At 45.5% G+C, this 16825-nt stretch overlaps 2 protein-coding genes across 7 annotated transcripts; both read left to right on the top strand.

The window, feature by feature from the left end:
* Positions 1–4248: 4248 nt before the first annotated feature.
* On the top strand, positions 4249–8788 carry LOC120649545 (histidinol dehydrogenase, chloroplastic). Of its 4 annotated transcripts, none has more exons than XM_039926363.1 (15): positions 4249–4396; positions 4482–4610; positions 4716–4828; positions 4925–4977; positions 5064–5136; positions 5479–5580; positions 5674–5775; positions 5865–5936; positions 6019–6081; positions 6153–6194; positions 6487–6546; positions 6627–6737; positions 6902–7072; positions 8044–8134; positions 8242–8788. In XM_039926363.1, the coding sequence occupies exons 2-15, from the start codon at positions 4502–4504 to the stop codon at positions 8514–8516; spliced, it is 1437 nt and encodes a 478-aa protein (XP_039782297.1). In that variant the 5' UTR covers positions 4249–4396; positions 4482–4501; the 3' UTR covers positions 8517–8788. The 4 variants fall into 4 exon arrangements, with proteins under 4 accessions (XP_039782297.1, XP_039782298.1, XP_039782301.1 ...); XM_039926364.1 differs by having other exon boundaries at positions 4270–4396; positions 4510–4610; positions 6001–6081; XM_039926366.1 differs by having other exon boundaries at positions 4271–4396; positions 4510–4610.
* Positions 8789–8989: 201 nt separating this feature from the next.
* On the top strand, positions 8990–16501 carry LOC120649546 (protein ARV 2-like). 3 transcript variants are annotated; one of them, XM_039926369.1, is made up of 11 exons: positions 8990–9323; positions 9435–9482; positions 9637–9726; positions 9908–9973; positions 10452–10497; positions 10581–10663; positions 10745–10839; positions 15077–15143; positions 15220–15295; positions 15644–15704; positions 15974–16473. In XM_039926369.1, exons 1-10 carry the CDS (start codon positions 9213–9215, stop codon positions 15667–15669), a joined length of 708 nt encoding a protein of 235 aa, XP_039782303.1. In that variant the 5' UTR covers positions 8990–9212; the 3' UTR covers positions 15670–15704; positions 15974–16473. The 3 variants fall into 3 exon arrangements, with proteins under 3 accessions (XP_039782303.1, XP_039782302.1, XP_039782304.1); XM_039926370.1 differs by lacking the exon at positions 15644–15704 and having other exon boundaries at positions 9108–9323; positions 15974–16501; XM_039926368.1 differs by lacking the exons at positions 9908–9973; positions 15644–15704 and having other exon boundaries at positions 8997–9323.
* The last annotated feature ends 324 nt before the right edge of the window (positions 16502–16825 follow it).

Consider the following 16825-nt stretch of genomic DNA (forward strand, 5'->3'; position numbering starts at 1 on the left):
GCCAAATTAAGTCGTTAAGCTAATGAGCCTGATGTGTTCAAGTGACGGCCATTACGCTTAATTAGAGTTTTAATTTGGCGGTTCTGTCACAAGTTGTCCGTGAGGCCGTCGGCGCCGCCTCCAGCTGCGAGACGTATCTCTACAGCTAGTTGAGGCTCGGGCTACCCGCTCGCACTGTTGGCTGCCTTCGCCTCCGCTCCCTCCCGCAGTCATCTGCCTCCACCCCGACCTCGCGTTCCTCGCCGCCGGTGGCCTCCGCACCACTGATTCCCACCCCGCCGCCGTCGCCCAGCCTCCTGCAGCCGGCGAGGCTGGCCGAGGAGCAGCGGCCGGCCGTCGCGCGGAGACACAGCGGGCGAAGAGGCCGCGAGGGGGCTCAGCGCGCGCGGGGGCCAAATGTGGCAGGTGAGACGGAGGAGCCGCCGGAGCCGCGTGGAACTACGATTTGTGGCTCCTCGCCGTCCCTCCCGCTCCAGTCAGCGGATTTCCCGGGGCTTCTGCGCCGGAGCCGGAGCTAGAGCCGGGTTTCTAGCATGTTTGGCACGGCTCCTTAAGAAGCCGGTTTTGGAGCAGCTCAAGAAGCCTTGTCAAACGGGCTCTTTAAGTATCCATCGAAGAAAAAAAAGAAAAAAATTAATTTATTATCTCCAAGTATAGCTAAAGTCTGAATAACCACCTAAATTATAATTTGGTTCAATTTACCTCTTAAAATATACCATTTAGTTCACTTTACTCTATTAATACAATTTATCTTTTTTTTGTTTCTTCATACACAAGTTGAATTTTAATTTTAAATTTCAAACTACAGAACACAACCTCGGAATCAACTTGTTCAAGATCATTTCAGCATAATCTCCCAGCCTTGGACGACACTAATTTCTAGTGGTCACGTCAATTGACACTCAATTACAGGTAAGCAGCTAGCAGAGCACATTTTACAAGCCAAAAAAGGCACACCGAACCAGAAACTAATGCATTCTAAAGAAAACCTAGAAACTAAAGCAACTCAACACCATTATCATGAGCCCAAAGTAAAATAGCTGCACACCAAGTCTGCCTGCAGCTATGGCATAGCAAGCCATAACCGGAGATGTCTGCCAAACAACACTAATGAGTGAATACAGCGGATAGGATTGTCATATCTCATGTATATATATTCATCAAAACAATAAGAAACAGGAAAAATACAGAATGGTTCGCTTGATCTGCTTGAGGCTATTTCGTCCTCACCAGACACCACCTATAATCTTAGACATATAAGTTCAACTGATAGTCACACTTACAACACATTGCATTGCAATTTCAAGAAAAATGTAAGGGGGAAGCAGGGACTATACTGTAGAATCTAGAGGGGGGAAGAGAAGACGAAGCGAGAGGGAGGAGGTGCCTTGACGAAGCACTGCAGTTCGGCGCACTTGAAGGCGATGCCGAGGCGATCGAAGAGGACGGAAACGTTGGAGCAGCACGAGCGGGACCTGCAAAGGCGACGAGCCTGCGCGCTTGGTGGCTTCAGCTCATGAGCATCCAGCAGGAGCGCCAGCCAAAGAAATCATCAGTGTTGTGGCTGCTCCGGGCGATCCCCGTGTCACTGGGCACCGCACGCTCTGAGAAACCCGCGGCGGCGCTGCTGCTTGCAGCATCTCCAGGAGACCAGGATGCTAGGGCCGTGAGCGGCGGTGGCGGCGCCTGATGGTATCCGATCGGAGGCACCAAAAGCGATGGTAGATTCTCCGGACTCCGGAGGATCACGCGCGGCACAGATGCCGTGCGACGTGCAGAGGTCACCGGCGGCAACGTGAATATACGTGATGTCGGTCGCAATCTAAGGCTTAGTTCCCAAAAAATTTAATATAGTATCTGTTACATCGAATTTTTTGATATATGCATGGTGCATTAAATCGAGTTAAAAAAATAACTAATTACACAGTCTAACTGATTAGAACAAGACGAATCTTTTAAGCCTAATTAGTCCATAATTAGACATTATTTGTCAAGTAACAACAAAATATGATATAGTACCAAAATCCAAACTTTTACACCAACTAAACACACCCTAACTATTTTCAACTAGCCCGTAACATTTGCAAGTAGACCTTTAATTTGAATCGTGATCCGATTTATTTGCAAATAAACTCCTGGACTTTTTTTAGTAACTTTGACTTTGGCGAGTAAGATGTTTGGACTCTGGGACGTGAGGAAGAAAAAGGGAAAAGTCCTTTCCGCCTCCCTTAACTTTGGACCGAATTTATTTTTCCTCCCTAGACAACAAAATCGGTTATTTAGACTCCTCGAACTTCCAAAACCAATCGCGCGACCTCCTTTGAGCGGTTTCAGGTGACGTGGCAGCGGTTTTCTCTTTTTCTTTTATATTTATTTTGAATGAATCTTTGAAAAATCATACTAAATTATAAAAAAATCATAAAATAGAAAACTCAATTTTGTTGGACTCCACATGAGTAGATCTATGCAGTGAACATATTATATAGTATACTTTAGTATATTTTTTTGCTGTAATTTTATATATATATATAATTTTCTGTAATTAATTTATAGATACAGTTTTCGTTGTCTAATTATGGTGAAATTTTATGGTGGGCTAATCATTATATGGTAGAGCTGTAGTAAAAATTTTATGATTATAGGATCATGTATGACTAAGATATAAATTTATCTAAGTTTATCTATTGATTCGTCTAAATTTATCTAAGTTTATATAGATAAATCTATATCTCAGTCATACATGATCTCATAATTATAACATTTTTACTACAGCTCCACCATATAATGATTAGTCCACTATAAAATTTTTACTATAATTAGACAATGGAAACTGTATCTATAAATTTATTACATAAAAAGTATATATATAAAATTACAGCAAAAAATTTATACTAAAGTATACCATATAATATGTTCACTATGTAGATCTACTCATGTGGAGTCTAACAAAATTAGATTTTCTATTTTATGATTTTTTTGTGATTTAATATGATTTTTCAAAGATTCAGTCAAAATAAATATAAATGAAAAAGAGAAAACCGCTGCCACGTCACCCTGAAACCGCTGAAAGGAGGTAGCACGAACGGTTTCGGAAGTTTGAGGAGTCTAAATAACCAGTTTTGTGGTCTAGGGAGGAAAAGCGGATTCGGTCCAAAGTTGAGGGAGGCAGAAAGGACTTTTTCCGAAGAAAAAAATATGGAAAAAGTCCTTTCCTCCTTCCTCAACTTTGGACCGAATTTGTTTTTCCTGCCTAGACCACAAAACCGGTTATTTAGACTCCTCGAACTTTTAAAACCGTTCGCGCGACCTCCTTTGAGCGGTTTCAGGGTGACGTGGCAGCGGTTTTCTCTTTTTCTTTTATATTTATTTTTATTGAATCTTTGAAAAATCATATTAAATTATAAAAAATCATAAAATAGAAAATCCAATTTTGTTAGACTCCACATGAGCAGATCTATGCAGTGAACATATTATATAGTATAATTTAGTATAAATTTTTTGCTGTAATTTTATATATATACTTTTCTGTAATTAATTTATAGATACAGTTTCCTTTGTCTAATTATGGTGAATTTTTTATGGTGGGCTAATCATTATATGGTGGAGCTGTTGTAAAAAAATTATGATTATAGGATCATGTATGACTGAGATATAGATTTATCTAAATTTATCTATATATATCTATATATTCGTCTAAATTTATAGATAAATCTATATCTCAGTCATACCTGATCCCATAATTATAACATTTTTACTACAGCTCCACCATATAATGATTAGCCCACCATAAAATTTTTACTATAATTAGACTACAGAAATTGTATCTATAAATTAATTATAGAAAAGTATATATATATATAATTACAACAAAAAAATTATACTAAAATATATTATATAATATGTTCACTGCATAGATCTACTCATGTAGAGTCTAACAAAATTGAATTTTCTATTTTATGATTTTTTTGTGATTTAATATGATTTTTCAAAGATTCAGTCAAAATAAATATAAAAGAAAAAGAGAAAACCGCTGCTACGTCACCCTAAAACCGCTCAAAGGAGGTCGCACGAATGATTTTGGAATTTCGAAGAGTCTAAATAACTGGTTTTGTGGTCCAGGGAGAAAAAACGGATTTGATCCAAAATTGAGTGAGACAGAAATGATTTTTTCCAAAAAAAATATTGCAGAGGATCAATAGAATCCGGGCCGGAGCCGCCTATGGTTCCCGGCTCGGCCTATTTCTTGAAGGCCCAGTAATATCCGAGGGAGTGCGTGCGTTCGTGGGACTGACAGACAGACCAGGGGACACGGACGGGGGCGACCGCCTCCCCCCTCCCATCGCCTCAGCCGTCGCCGCCGGAGGAAGCCTGCCGCCCGCGCCGCCGCATAGATACGGTTCATCCCTCCTCCTCGCCGAGCTCGATTCCTGTTCAATTTTCGCGCTCCCTCCCCTCGCCTCTGACACTCGCGAACGCTCCAGAATTGAATCGCGCTCTGTTGATGGGCAGCTTGCGCGCTCCGCCGGCGCCGGCTCCGCTCGTTGGGAGCGCTAGGGTTTTATTTGGTTCTGGGCTCCGTTGTGCCTCCGCTAGAGTCCTCAAACCCAGAGGTGCGCGCGTGCTGGCTTACATCTTTTTGCTGTTACTACCAGCAACTGGTTCCCAATGCTGCTGGCTAACTTCCGTTGAACGGCGCGTTGCTTCCTGATGTTCAGGGTTGACTACCAGTAGCGCGATGAAGTCGTATAGATTGTCTGAGCTCAGCGACGCCGAGGTTAGCGGCCTCAAGGCTCGTCCCCGCATTGACTTCTCGTCCATATTCGGCACGGTAAGCACGAGATGGGGATTAGTCATGGTAATTGGTATTGAAGTCCAGTATTATGTCATAGCCTGAGACCCATGGGGTTCTGTCTTGTGCAATCAGGTGAATCCAATTGTTGAGGACGTCCGTATCAGAGGCGATGCTGCGGTTAAGGAGTAAGTGTTGCTGTTACAATTTGCTTTTTCTTTGATGAATGATGAATGAAAGATTATGCTTAATTTTCTGGGTTTGGTTTGTCCAGTTATACAGAAAAGTTTGACAAGGTCACTCTCGATGATGTTGTTGTACGTGTTAGCGATCTTCCAGATGCAGAGGTAATTATCGTAGTTATCCTGTTATCTGCAACTTAGTTCTGCAATTTCATCAGTACAAGTATGTGCTATATAAAATATTCAATGTTATGCTCCATGGATCATGTTTTTTCCTCTCTTTGAACTTCTGGTCAGATGTGATACCAATCTGTCTAGTTAAACATGTATTTCTAGGATGACGTGATATATGATTTTATTAGTTACATTTTCTTCAATAGCTGCAAGTCTAGGCTTTAGTGTCTTGCACTAAGAACTTTTGAATCCTTAGAAATATGCGTAACTGCTTATGTTATTTCTCCTATTTGCTATACGAGCTTGCTTGTCTTACCTACATAAGTACTGTAGCTTGATCCAGCTGTTAAAGAAGCCTTCGACGTTGCATATGACAATATATATGCCTTCCATGTTTCACAAAAATTACCCGAGAAGACAGTTGAGAATATGAGAGTAAGAGTTGCATCAATGTTTCTGTTTACAATTTTTCACCTTTCCTTTATGCTCTTTGTTAATTATATATGCCCATTTCATGAATTTATGAAGGGGGTAAGATGTAAAAGAATAACAAGATGCATTAGTTCTGTTGGGCTGTATGTCCCAGGTGGCACTGCAGTCTTGCCTTCAACTGCATTGATGCTTGCTGTGGTATGCTTGCCTCTACCCAATTCTCTTAACTTAACTGATTGTAATGATTCCCTGTTCAAAACTTCTCAATTGATTTCTCTTTCTGCTAGCCTGCACAGATTGCTGGATGCAAAACTATTGTTCTTGCCACACCCCCTAGTCGTGATGGTAGCATATGCAAGGTACACTTTTGGGACATGATACTGCACCAATGCTTTTTTCAGCAATTGTTTGATAGAGACCTAGACACTTTATTTCCCGCAGGAGGTTCTTTACTGTGCAAAAAAAGCTGGGGTCACACACGTACTGAAAGCTGGAGGAGCTCAGGTAGCAACATATTTGAGATTGTCTTGTGCTTCATTATTTAGTTCAGTCCTCTTAATGTTGGTTACTTTCAGGCTATCTCGGCTATGGCATGGGGAACTCCGTCGTGCCCAAAGGTATGTTTAAAATCACTAGTGATTTTTTTTTTCTGTTTATAGTCTTGCCTATACCTAATTGCCGCCTGCTTATTAGTAACTCTAATAGACTTTTATGGGGGCACGCCATGTTCTTATTGTGCTTTAAATTCTGCTCAAAGCACCTGTTAATATAGACATCTTGACTCACCATGTTCTATGGCAGCTATTTATTATTTATATATATATATATATATATATATATATATATTGACTGTACATTCTAATGTAAGTTTCGCATAACTCTTTGCTAACTGTTTTTCTGCCTCTGCAGGTTGAGAAGATTTTTGGGCCTGGTAACCAGTATGTAACAGCTGCCAAAATGATTCTTCAGGTTTGTTCTGTTTTTTACATTGTGTAAAACTTGATCATTATCTGCCCAGCGCATCTTCTCTGATTCTTGTTTGATTACAGAACAGTGAAGCTATGGTATCTATAGACATGCCTGCTGGCCCTTCTGAAGTTTTAGTCATTGCTGACAAATATTCAAACCCAGTTCATGTTGCTGCTGATTTGCTATCTCAGGTACTGGTATTCTCTTAATTGTTATAATCTGATTTTCACTGCTAAATGGTGCAGATGTCATGTTTCTCTTTGAAATACTGAATTTCGTTTTAGGGTGCTACCCCTATTGGCATACTATGTTCATGATGTTTATCATTACAGTTAGCCGTCCATTTTTTTTGTAGGCAGAGCATGGCCCAGATAGTCAAGTTGTTCTAGTTATTGCTGGAGATGGTGTTGATTTGGATACCATTGAAGCAGAAGTTAGCAAGCAGTGCAACGCTCTTCCAAGAGGTGAATTTGCTTCAAAAGCACTTAGCCACAGTTTCACTGTATTTGCCAAAGATATGGTTGAGGTAATTTCATTCCTGCTTCCTGTCATATTTTACACCTCATCCATCTGTGTAGCAAGTGCATCACCATTCTACTGTGACCTCAACAGCTACAGTTCTAATTAATGTTTAAAATAGCGGGTTAAGATATTTAGCGGCTGGTTTTTGTAGAGTCTAAGAAAGGTTATAGCGGGTTATAACATATCTAAAACATTTAGCGGTTTTGTAATATCATGTGTGGAGAAATTGGTGACTTTCACCAACTTTATATGTGAATTCAACTCTTTATTCAACATAACTTAATATAACACATGACCGTTGCACTTTTTATGTAGCTACCATATCATGACACTATTATTTGAGATCTCTTATGCCATGGTATGGCAAGAAGGGAGGGAAGCACCCCTATTTATAAGACTCCATGGTTCATATGATTTTGTCATGTGTTCATCTTTTGTATATTTTTTTAATAAAATATTTAACTTTAGAATTTTACTCATACTTTTCTTTATACAAATATCTAATTTCTAGAGTATTCCATATTTCACCATGAAGCATGGTAACCATGGTTCATGTGTACTCTCTAATCTTCTAGAAGCTTCTCATAATTATGCATTTCTAATTCAACACAATGCATAAATCTATGAGTAATTTTGTATATAAATATGAAATTAAGAAAATTTTATATACTAAAGTACATCTTCGGGATTCATTCTCTTGTTACATTATTGACGAAATACTAAATTTTGTAAATAACGAAGTTCAATACTAAACTAACAATAAATAGAGATTAACTATATCATTTAGCTAGCTAAATAAACTTTAATTTAGCGGCTATAGTGGGATATAGCCGGCTATTAGCGGATTTAGCCTTTTGAAGTTAAGAGATGAATATTCTAACTTTCTTCTCTTTTAAAGGCTATAACAGGCTATAGCGGTGGCTGTAGTCGGCTATTTAGAACTTTGATTCTGACCTTTGTTTGTCCCTTTTGCAGGCCATATCATTCTCAAATTTGTATGCCCCTGAGCATCTGATCATCAATGTAAAGGATGCTGAGCAGTGGGAGGAGTTCATCGAGAACTCAGGTAGGCATATATTCTTCGCTGCTTTGGTGACATTGATCCTTATCCTTTTCTTTGCCACCCCTTGTGCACATAAATCTCGATCTAAATATTCAGTTTCCATATGGCAGGTTCAGTTTTCTTGGGTCAGTGGACCCCAGAGAGCGTGGGCGATTATGCGAGTGGAACGAACCATGTCCTTCCAACCTACGGATATGCGAGGATGTGCAGTGGTGTATCACTGAATTCTTTCCTCAAATACATTACCGTCCAATCCCTAACAGAGGAAGGGCTGAGAAAGCTGGGTCCGTACGTCGCAAAGATGGCTGAAGTCGAAGGGCTCGAGGCGCACAGGAGGGCCGTTACCCTGAGGCTGCAAGAGGTTGAGGCCACTGTGACCGTCTAGCTGCTGCCATGACCCATTTTATTGTTCAAACTTTATGTGGGACGTTGAAATTTTTCCCGTCTCCTACAGGAACTGAACTGTTGATGTCTTCCAAAACAGGCCCTAGGATGTTAGAAAGAGGTGTTTCAACTAGTATATCAAATAATGCTCATGTAATTCTCATCTGTTTCGCGAATAAACATGAGCTGAACTTACTGTATCTGTAGTGTTCTCCCAGTTGCTCTTTCACCAACATTTGGATGGTGCATATGAATCCAGTACGTTTACAAGCATGCATAGCAGCATAGTACGTATAAGATTATAAAAAGAATGATAAATTGGCACCAGAAGCCTCTCTGTCACGTGGACCAATGAGATGTTCTTTGAACATAAACCAACGAGATGTTTTTTTTTAAAGCATAGAACAATGAGATATTCATGGAATCAGGATGAGCAATCAGTTCTGGGCCGAATTTCGGACTAGCCCAGGCCCATTTCAACTAGAACGCAACCCTCTAGGCTCCCCCCACTCTCACCACACCTATGGCCGATCCGAGGCCGGCGGCGACCATCTCCGGGGAGGCAGGGGAAGCGGTGACGAGGTGGCGATAGGGCCGAGAGCTGAGGCGGGGAGGCTGGACCTCTGCGAGTGGGGAGCTGAGAGGCTGCGGGCCGCAGTTGGGTCCTGCAGAAGCTTCTGCGAACGGAGTCCTAGCGATGGGCGATGCACAGGCGGAAGGGGAGGGTCCGCGCTGCGTCGGCTGCGGCGGGCGCGTCAAGACGCTCTTCGTGCAGTATTCCCCGGGCAACATCCGCTTGATGAAATGCGTAAGCCACGCAGCGCCCCTGATCTCTCAAGTCTCCATACTTTCGATCCTTTGTTGCCGTGTGCTTCCGAGCCATCGAACTCTGAATGCTATCCTTTTTTTTCGTGCCTAGGATAACTGCAAGGCTGTTGCTGATCCCTACATCGAGTGCGAGTTCATGGTACGGTGGTGAACGATCTATGCCTTGCAATTTTGTAGTTTGAGATATGTCAGCTGCACATCTCGTACTTGACTGAAGCCTTGATATTATGTCAACAGTCAGCTGCACATCTCGTACTTGACTGAAGCCTTTGACATTGCTTGCTCTTTTGTAGATCATCTTGATTGATCTGATCCTGCACAAGACAAGGGCGTACCGCCATATTTTGTTTAATAAGCTGAGCATGGGATCATCTGTTGACAAGGTATAAATCTTTGCTGTTCGGATGGACCCTGATTGTTGCTTCGCCTTATTGGAAACATTCAAGTGGATTTGGCTCATACGAATATTCACAAACTGCTTTCTTTGCTGATCTTGTAGTACTAAAGCACTAAGCATGTATACTTTGCACTTTCCCTTGACTCAACAATTCTGTGTAAAAACAGTTGTTAGCAGAGATGCACACTCGTAGAGTAGTTATGCCAGGAGGGCTCATTTCTACATTAATGCAAGTATTTGCTTCTTCCTTAGCTTTTTCCTATTCAATTTTATTGTGCGGACTGTAGAGATAACACCAATCAACAAGGATTGTAACAGTAAACAAAAATTGATGTCTTCTTATTGCATTTTACTCAATATTTCCCACACTTCTGCTTGAAAATCTGAAGCTTCTCCTGTTTCACTGACACTGCAACCTTATGTGATTTTCTGACCCTTCTGACAACAGCTACTTCTTTTTTTGTGAAACTCTGGCAACAGCATACAAGAGTCATCGTTTTCTATTCTTAAAGTTTTAGCTGCACAGTTTGGCACTCCTTTTGTAATTTTCTCTCCTCTTGCATTGATATCTGACTTCATTACTCGTGATTTCGTACTTTTCCCTTCAAGAACTTATTTTGTGCTTTTCTCTAAAAAGAACTTATTTTGTGGCTATGTCATTATGTTTAAACTTCCATTCTCTTACATGCCTGATTGTGTTCTGCCTTGCAGGGAATACTTTACCGGTCCACTTTGATACATATTGCTCTTGATGCATGTATCCGTAGTATTAATAAATTTTAAATTTGATTTTGGTTATTATGCTATCTGCTCAACTTAAACAATCCATAACTATGCAAGTCAGAATATCTTTTTCGAAAGGAAACAAAGCTGATGGAGCTTCTTCCACAAGCATTTTCTCTACAATTTTCAATTGCTTTGAGGTGATTAGAGTTTACAGCATTCAATTTTCTTTTCGCTGCTTATTGTCTTATCAGTGTGTCTAACAATCTGTTGCTGTACAGGTTATTGGAGATGCATTGTTAGGGAACATCATATTTATGATTATGTTACTCCTGGGAGTGCGGTTCATTCTCAAACTATCTTTTGACGTTACAAGGTACAATTGGCATGACAAGTTTTCAATTTCTTAAGAGAATGCATTTGTTGGTAGTGCATCCAGTGTGAACGTGCGCTTGAGTGTTTGTCGGTACCCCAGGACTGGGGTACCCCCTCTTGCTGTGTCTAGGCAAGAGTCTCGTAGTTATCCTTAACTACGCCCTGACGACCGAACAGCCGGACCCCTGTGGTCCGGAGCCCTACTCTCCCGGCAAACAGCCCCGGACCCGCTCCCCGCTTGGGGAGGGTCCGGTGACGCCACGTGTCCTGGAGGAGGTAGCCCTCAGCCAAAACAGCTGGGAGCCCCGGACCTCCCGCGGAGTCCCGGACCCCCATATACTATCCGGACCCCTCAGCGGGGTGGAACCGACACCCCGCCTGGGGCTGGTCCGGAGCCGCCACGTGTCCGCAGGTGCAGGCACGCGCGCGGGGCCGCGTGGCTTCGCTGGAAGACTCACCTACCTACAGCATTCAATGCGGAAAGCGGAAGTGCGCTCTGCCACAGCAGAGCCCGAGGCGGCTTTTGACAGGTTGCACTGATTGGTCGCGTGTTATCAAGGCGCACAGTGCAGTCGCTGGCGCCGCCCACGCCGCGTATGCCAGTCTACTATGCCAGTTGGACACGACGGCTCGGCTTCGCCCATTATGACGCCTACACGGTAGCCTCGACAGACTACGCCGCAAACTACATTGCCCCAACGGGCGCCTCGCCGATGGGACAAATAAAGACTCCCCTCGGTCAGAGAGTCTACAGGGCGATGAAGCGTATCCGAGAAGAGATTCTCAACCGCTGTAGCTCCATTGAAGCTTTCTGCGCAGTATACTATACATCCACGTTAGACCCACTTGTCGGGGTCGGAATGCCTGTGTACGCGTCCCCTTGGTCTATAAAAGGGAGACGCTCGCTAGAGGAAGATTTATGGAAGGCCCGGCTGGGCAGAGGATATGCTCGTTCATACTAAGAGCAATACATATCACAGTGGACGTAGGGTATTACGCTCCGGCGGCCCGAACCACTCAAAAACCCGAGTGTTCCTGTGTTCTTGCCCCCAAGCTAGATCGGCCTAATCGCTTAGCACTTTCTCGAGTACTTCCCTCTGGGATTAGGCGGGTGTGTTCCGCCACTCGGCTGTGGGTACCCCCAAAAGCCCCCGACATTTGGCGTCGTCCGTGGGGACGGTGCAGGTGTTGGCTAGATCTCCAGGCTTCTGAGGTTGAGCTCATCCTCTGCAACAGCGATGAGAAGATGAAGAGAGGCACGGCGTCATCCATGCCGCATGCCACGGCACCGAGACGACGATGCCCTCGGTGCGGCGGTGCACGGCAGCAGCGCCTGCTGTGCGTCGCCACTGCGACACCTCAGAGCCGGCGCGGTGGCGCACAGCGGAGACACCTGCTGTGCGTCACCCTACAACACCTCTGCGTCGGCTCAAGGTTTTCTCTCAAGCAACCACCAGGGTTCCCCTGCGGCGGCATAGCGTCGGCTCAAGGCTTTCTCTCAATATGAAGCCTGGAGCCTACCGCTGTGGCTCGGAGGAAGTTGACCGTCGTCTCCTCCCTCGCCAGGACCGAGTCTCTCTCGGTGCTGCTGCAGACAGGACCCTGCCACCTGGCGCGGGGGCCCAACGCCAGCACCAAGGTCGAGCCGGCGAACGACCGCCCTTCTCCACGCACCGTGCTCATCCAAACGAGCACCCAGCTCGTGATGAGCGGTCATCGGGCTGGCTTCCGATGGCAGACGGCGATGGCTGGGCCACTCTCATTCAAAGCCAAAGAATTCGTCTCCATGCTACCTAGGCATATGACAGTTCTTAGGCTGGGAAGGGCCCCCCGAGCTCCCGAGGTGATGCTGGATGATGCAGTTCAGGCACATCCAGGATGCCTTCGCCTCCGACGACTGCGGAGAACTCAAAGGTGGTAGTTCCACTTCGGATAGGAATGTGCAGGCCTTACAGAAAACGGCCGTAGGTTACCCCTAGATAGGACTAAGAGAGTACATCCTTGTAATAACATGGCGCTTACGTGTGGTCCGGAGCGGTAAAGGTCCGCCCTTGTAAACCCGATCTCTGGCTTCATCGCACAAACAGGCAACGCCAGCAAGTGGTCCAGAGCGGTAGAGGTCCGGCCTCGTAATCCCGACCTCTGATGTACACCACAATAGCCACAATAAAGGAGAATTACTTTCAAAGTCTTATCTGAACTTTACCTTGATTACACTTATCCGATTTGGTTTAAATGTGTCTTTCTCCCAAACGGAGTCTTTTCTTTAGTTACTAATGATCCAAGTTAAGTTGCTGGCTTGTGGTCAGGTGGGGACACCCTTTCTAACTGGAAGGCAGTTCGGACCCCTAGGGACCTGCTCAGGAGAAGTGGTGCTCGTATCCTGGGGTAGAGAAGCTCCGCGTAGCTTAGCCTGGTAATGTACTCTGAGCCTACGTACTTCACTGCCCTGTTACGAGTCCCCTAGTATCCGAGACTGCTGTCCCTAGAGGTCCTGGGCTCCTTTCTAGTATAAGGCCTGGTTTCCTACACCTTGCTACAAGGTCTGGTGGCGTAATTCATGGGATCGTCAGCAACGACTCAAGTCCACTCCGGTGGCCCGCTCCGGCGGAGACCGCTCGCCACGGTCGACTCAAGTCCACTCCGGTGGCCCGCTCCGGCGGAGACCGCTCGCCACGGTCGACTCAAGTCCACTCCGGTGGCCCGCTCCGGCGGAGACCGCTCGCCACGGTCGCCAGGAGCCAGGTCCGGGGAAGTGATTCTCGCTCCCTGAGCGGTCCGAGGTCCGTGTAGCCGCTTGGCTTGGTTCCGTACCCCAAGCCTACATCTTCGCCGCCCCATGGAGAGCGCTCTAGTACCTGAACCTGGCAACAGGTGTTCCGGCCTCCAAGGGGTCCGGAGCACCTGCTCTCGACATGAGCACACCAACACAGCCAAGTTGCGTGGAAACACATCATGATGGTAGCCCCACCCGCGGGTTCGTACCTCCCCCGAGGTGGGCCCGGGGGCCACTGTCGGTACCCCAGGACTGGGGTACCCCCTCTTGCTGTGTCTAGGCAAGAGTCTCGTAGTTATCCTTAACTACGCCCTGACGACCGAACAGCCGGACCCCTGTGGTCCGGAGCCCTACTCTCCCGGCAAACAGCCCCGGACCCGCTCCCCGCTTGGGGAGGGTCCGGTGACGCCACGTGTCCTGGAGGAGGTAGCCCTCAGCCAAAACAGCTGGGAGCCCCGGACCTCCCGCGGAGTCCCGGACCCCCATATACTATCCGGACCCCTCAGCGGGGTGGAACCGACACCCCGCCTGGGGCTGGTCCGGAGCCGCCACGTGTCCGCAGGTGCAGGCACGCGCGCGGGGCCGCGTGGCTTCGCTGGAAGACTCACCTACCTACAGCATTCAATGCGGAAAGCGGAAGTGCGCTCTGCCACAGCAGAGCCCGAGGCGGCTTTTGACAGGTTGCACTGATTGGTCGCGTGTTATCAAGGCGCACAGTGCAGTCGCTGGCGCCGCCCACGCCGCGTATGTCAGTCTACTATGCCAGTTGGACACGACGGCTCGGCTTCGCCCATTATGATGCCTACACGGTAGCCTCGACAGACTACGCCGCAAGCTACATTGCCCCAACGAGCGCCTCGCCGATGAGACAAATAAAGACTCTCCTCGGTCAGAGAGTCTACAGGGCGATGAAGCGTATCCGAGAAGAGATTCTCAACCGTTGTAGCTCCATTGAAGCTTTCTGCGCAGTATACTATACATCCACGTTAGACCCACTTGTCGGGGTCGGAACGCCTGTGTACGCGTCCCCTTGGTCTATAAAAGAGAGACGCTCGCTAGAGGAAGATTCATGGAAGGCCCGGCTGGGCAGAGGATAGGCTCATTCATACTAAGAGCAATACATATCACAGTGGACGTAGGGTATTACGCTCCGGCGGCCCGAACCACTCAAAAACCCGAGTGTTCCTGTGTTCTTGCCCCCAAGCTAGATCGGCCTAATCGCTTAGTACTTTCCCGAGTACTTCCCTTTGGGATTAGACGGGTGTGTTCCGCCACCCGGCTGTGGGTACCCCCAAAAGCCCACGACAGTGTTTGTTATGGGATTTATGCAACTACTAGAGATTCTGTAATAGACTCATAGCTCATTCCTGCTTTAGTTGAATTTTATAGGATTTCTTATTTCATTTGTTACTTACTTTGCTCTCCTGAAACTTATTGACAATTAAAATTTTTCATTACTCAGGTATAGAGAGGTTCTATTCGCAGTCATCATTTCAAGCTACTTCAAGCTGTTTCTTTTCACAATGATGGTATAAAAGATTTTTGTGTACTAAGGATTATTTACTTGTGAATTTTTCTTTGTAAATTCATTGTAAATATTTGCAGGTTTGGGAGTTTCCATCGTCTGTTATATTCATTGTTGAAATGTTTGTTCTCTCATCAAACGTTGTAGCCCTGAGAGGTAAACCCTGCACATTTTCCCCATGAATATCGCCACCTTGGCCATCGCATCATTAAGTTATTTCCAAATGCTTTCTAGTTGGTAGGATGCATGCACATCAATAACAGTCTTGGTAAATACCACACGTTTCTCCCATAAAATAAATCGAAAAATTTGTCTATGCGTATTCCCTAGATATTTTCTTATATGTCAATAACATTAATTGAGCATAGTCCAATGTCCAAATGCTCATGTATATTGTGCATAGTATAGATAGTTATGTGTAGCATCAAGTGACACATAATCATAGTTTTTCTATTGATCTTGCCATTTCCCCTATTGACATATATGCCATGGTTGGATGAAAAGGGGCTTTCTGTAATCAAGTTCTCTAGTGATGGGATCAGACAGATGTCCCCAGTTCTGCATCGTAAGTCAAGTCTATGCCATCGCCATTATATTCTATATAATTGTTTGATAGATCCGGGCCTTACCCTCAGCCTCTACAACTTCACCATCTTCTAGAGTTTCTGAAGTGGTTCCCATGAAGACAGAGCCCCTGTTAACCGTGTTGCATTTGTTTCTTTGGCCTACTGGCTGTACACATGCACAAATATTGTAGGAATAAGTTCAGTTTCTTTGCTGAACAGCAATCCTGTTAAATGTTGTGGGAACTGAACGTGTGTCGTTTCTTTGCAGTCGTTTCGCAGTTTCCAAAAGCCCACTGTTTTGGGGTCTGCCTCATGGCGCATGCAGCAAAATACTTGACCGAGAGATGGATCCTCGGGAAGCCATGAGCCTAAAGCCATCCAGATCATCCTTGAACTTCAAGCTCGGCCGTGTCAGTGGATGAACTGGTTCTCCAATCCGTCCCGCTTCTTGAACTTCTTCTAGCACGCGGTGCAGCCCCACGCCATGATGATGAGCTTAGGCTTTAACTAATCATTTCGAACCAATTCTATGTCTGTGTTGCTCCCCACCCTGTTAGCAGTTGTGGTCTTCTGGACCATGCTACAACTGCACACGGGCTCTTGGCATTGTTGCAGCACTGCACCGGTTGTTGAGCAATCTTTTCCATGTGTACTTGCCCCAAAGACGGATATGGCATCTTAATTGTAGGTTGCCGATAAGGTGTGTCTGGCCTTTGGTCCCTTTCCCCCCTACTAACGGCCTAGGTAGCCTCTGCGTCTCCTGTTGACGAAAACAACGCAGCAAAGAAAGGATCTATTCCCATTGTGTTTCGCATGGCATGGCAGCGTTTCCTGGCTGTAGCTGTAGCTGCAGCTGCAGCCTGTCCTTCAGTGATGCGGTGCCTACTGCTATCGCTCGTGCTGGGCGAAGCCACGGCAGGAGGTCTCTCGAGCTCAGAGTTCAGACTCCTGAATCTGAAGCTCAGAGTTCAGTGATTCAGGGCAGGCTCACTCTGCTTCTTTTTTTCTTTTCGTTTCGTTTTTTTTACCGTTGCCAACCAGAACGCAGGCTTCCACTGGGAACAACGCGCCTGGCACATGACGGCAGTGAAGCGATCGGCATCACTTGCGTAGTTGCGTC

Source organism: Panicum virgatum, chromosome 9K, assembly GCF_016808335.1.
Source record: "Panicum virgatum strain AP13 chromosome 9K, P.virgatum_v5, whole genome shotgun sequence".
Taxonomy (NCBI): Eukaryota; Viridiplantae; Streptophyta; class Magnoliopsida; order Poales; family Poaceae; genus Panicum; species Panicum virgatum.

What these genes read in the sequence shown, in the direction of transcription:
- LOC120649545 (XM_039926363.1), top strand. Translation starts at nt 4,502, where the DNA reads ATGGGCAGCTTGCGCGCTCCGCCGGCGCCGGCTCCGCTCGTTGGGAGC. An exon ending in GTGATGGTAGCATATGCAAG is followed by an intron (nt 5,937 to 6,018) that starts GTACACTTTTGG and finishes TATTTCCCGCAG; the next exon opens with GAGGTTCTTTACTGTGCAAA. An exon ending in GAACTCCGTCGTGCCCAAAG is followed by an intron (nt 6,195 to 6,486) that starts GTATGTTTAAAA and finishes CTGCCTCTGCAG; the next exon opens with GTTGAGAAGATTTTTGGGCC.
- LOC120649546 (XM_039926370.1), top strand. Translation starts at nt 9,213, where the DNA reads ATGGGCGATGCACAGGCGGAAGGGGAGGGTCCGCGCTGCGTCGGCTGC. An exon ending in ACATCGAGTGCGAGTTCATG is followed by an intron (nt 9,483 to 9,636) that starts GTACGGTGGTGA and finishes GCTCTTTTGTAG; the next exon opens with ATCATCTTGATTGATCTGAT. An exon ending in TCATTTCTACATTAATGCAA is followed by an intron (nt 9,974 to 10,451) that starts GTATTTGCTTCT and finishes TCTGCCTTGCAG; the next exon opens with GGAATACTTTACCGGTCCAC.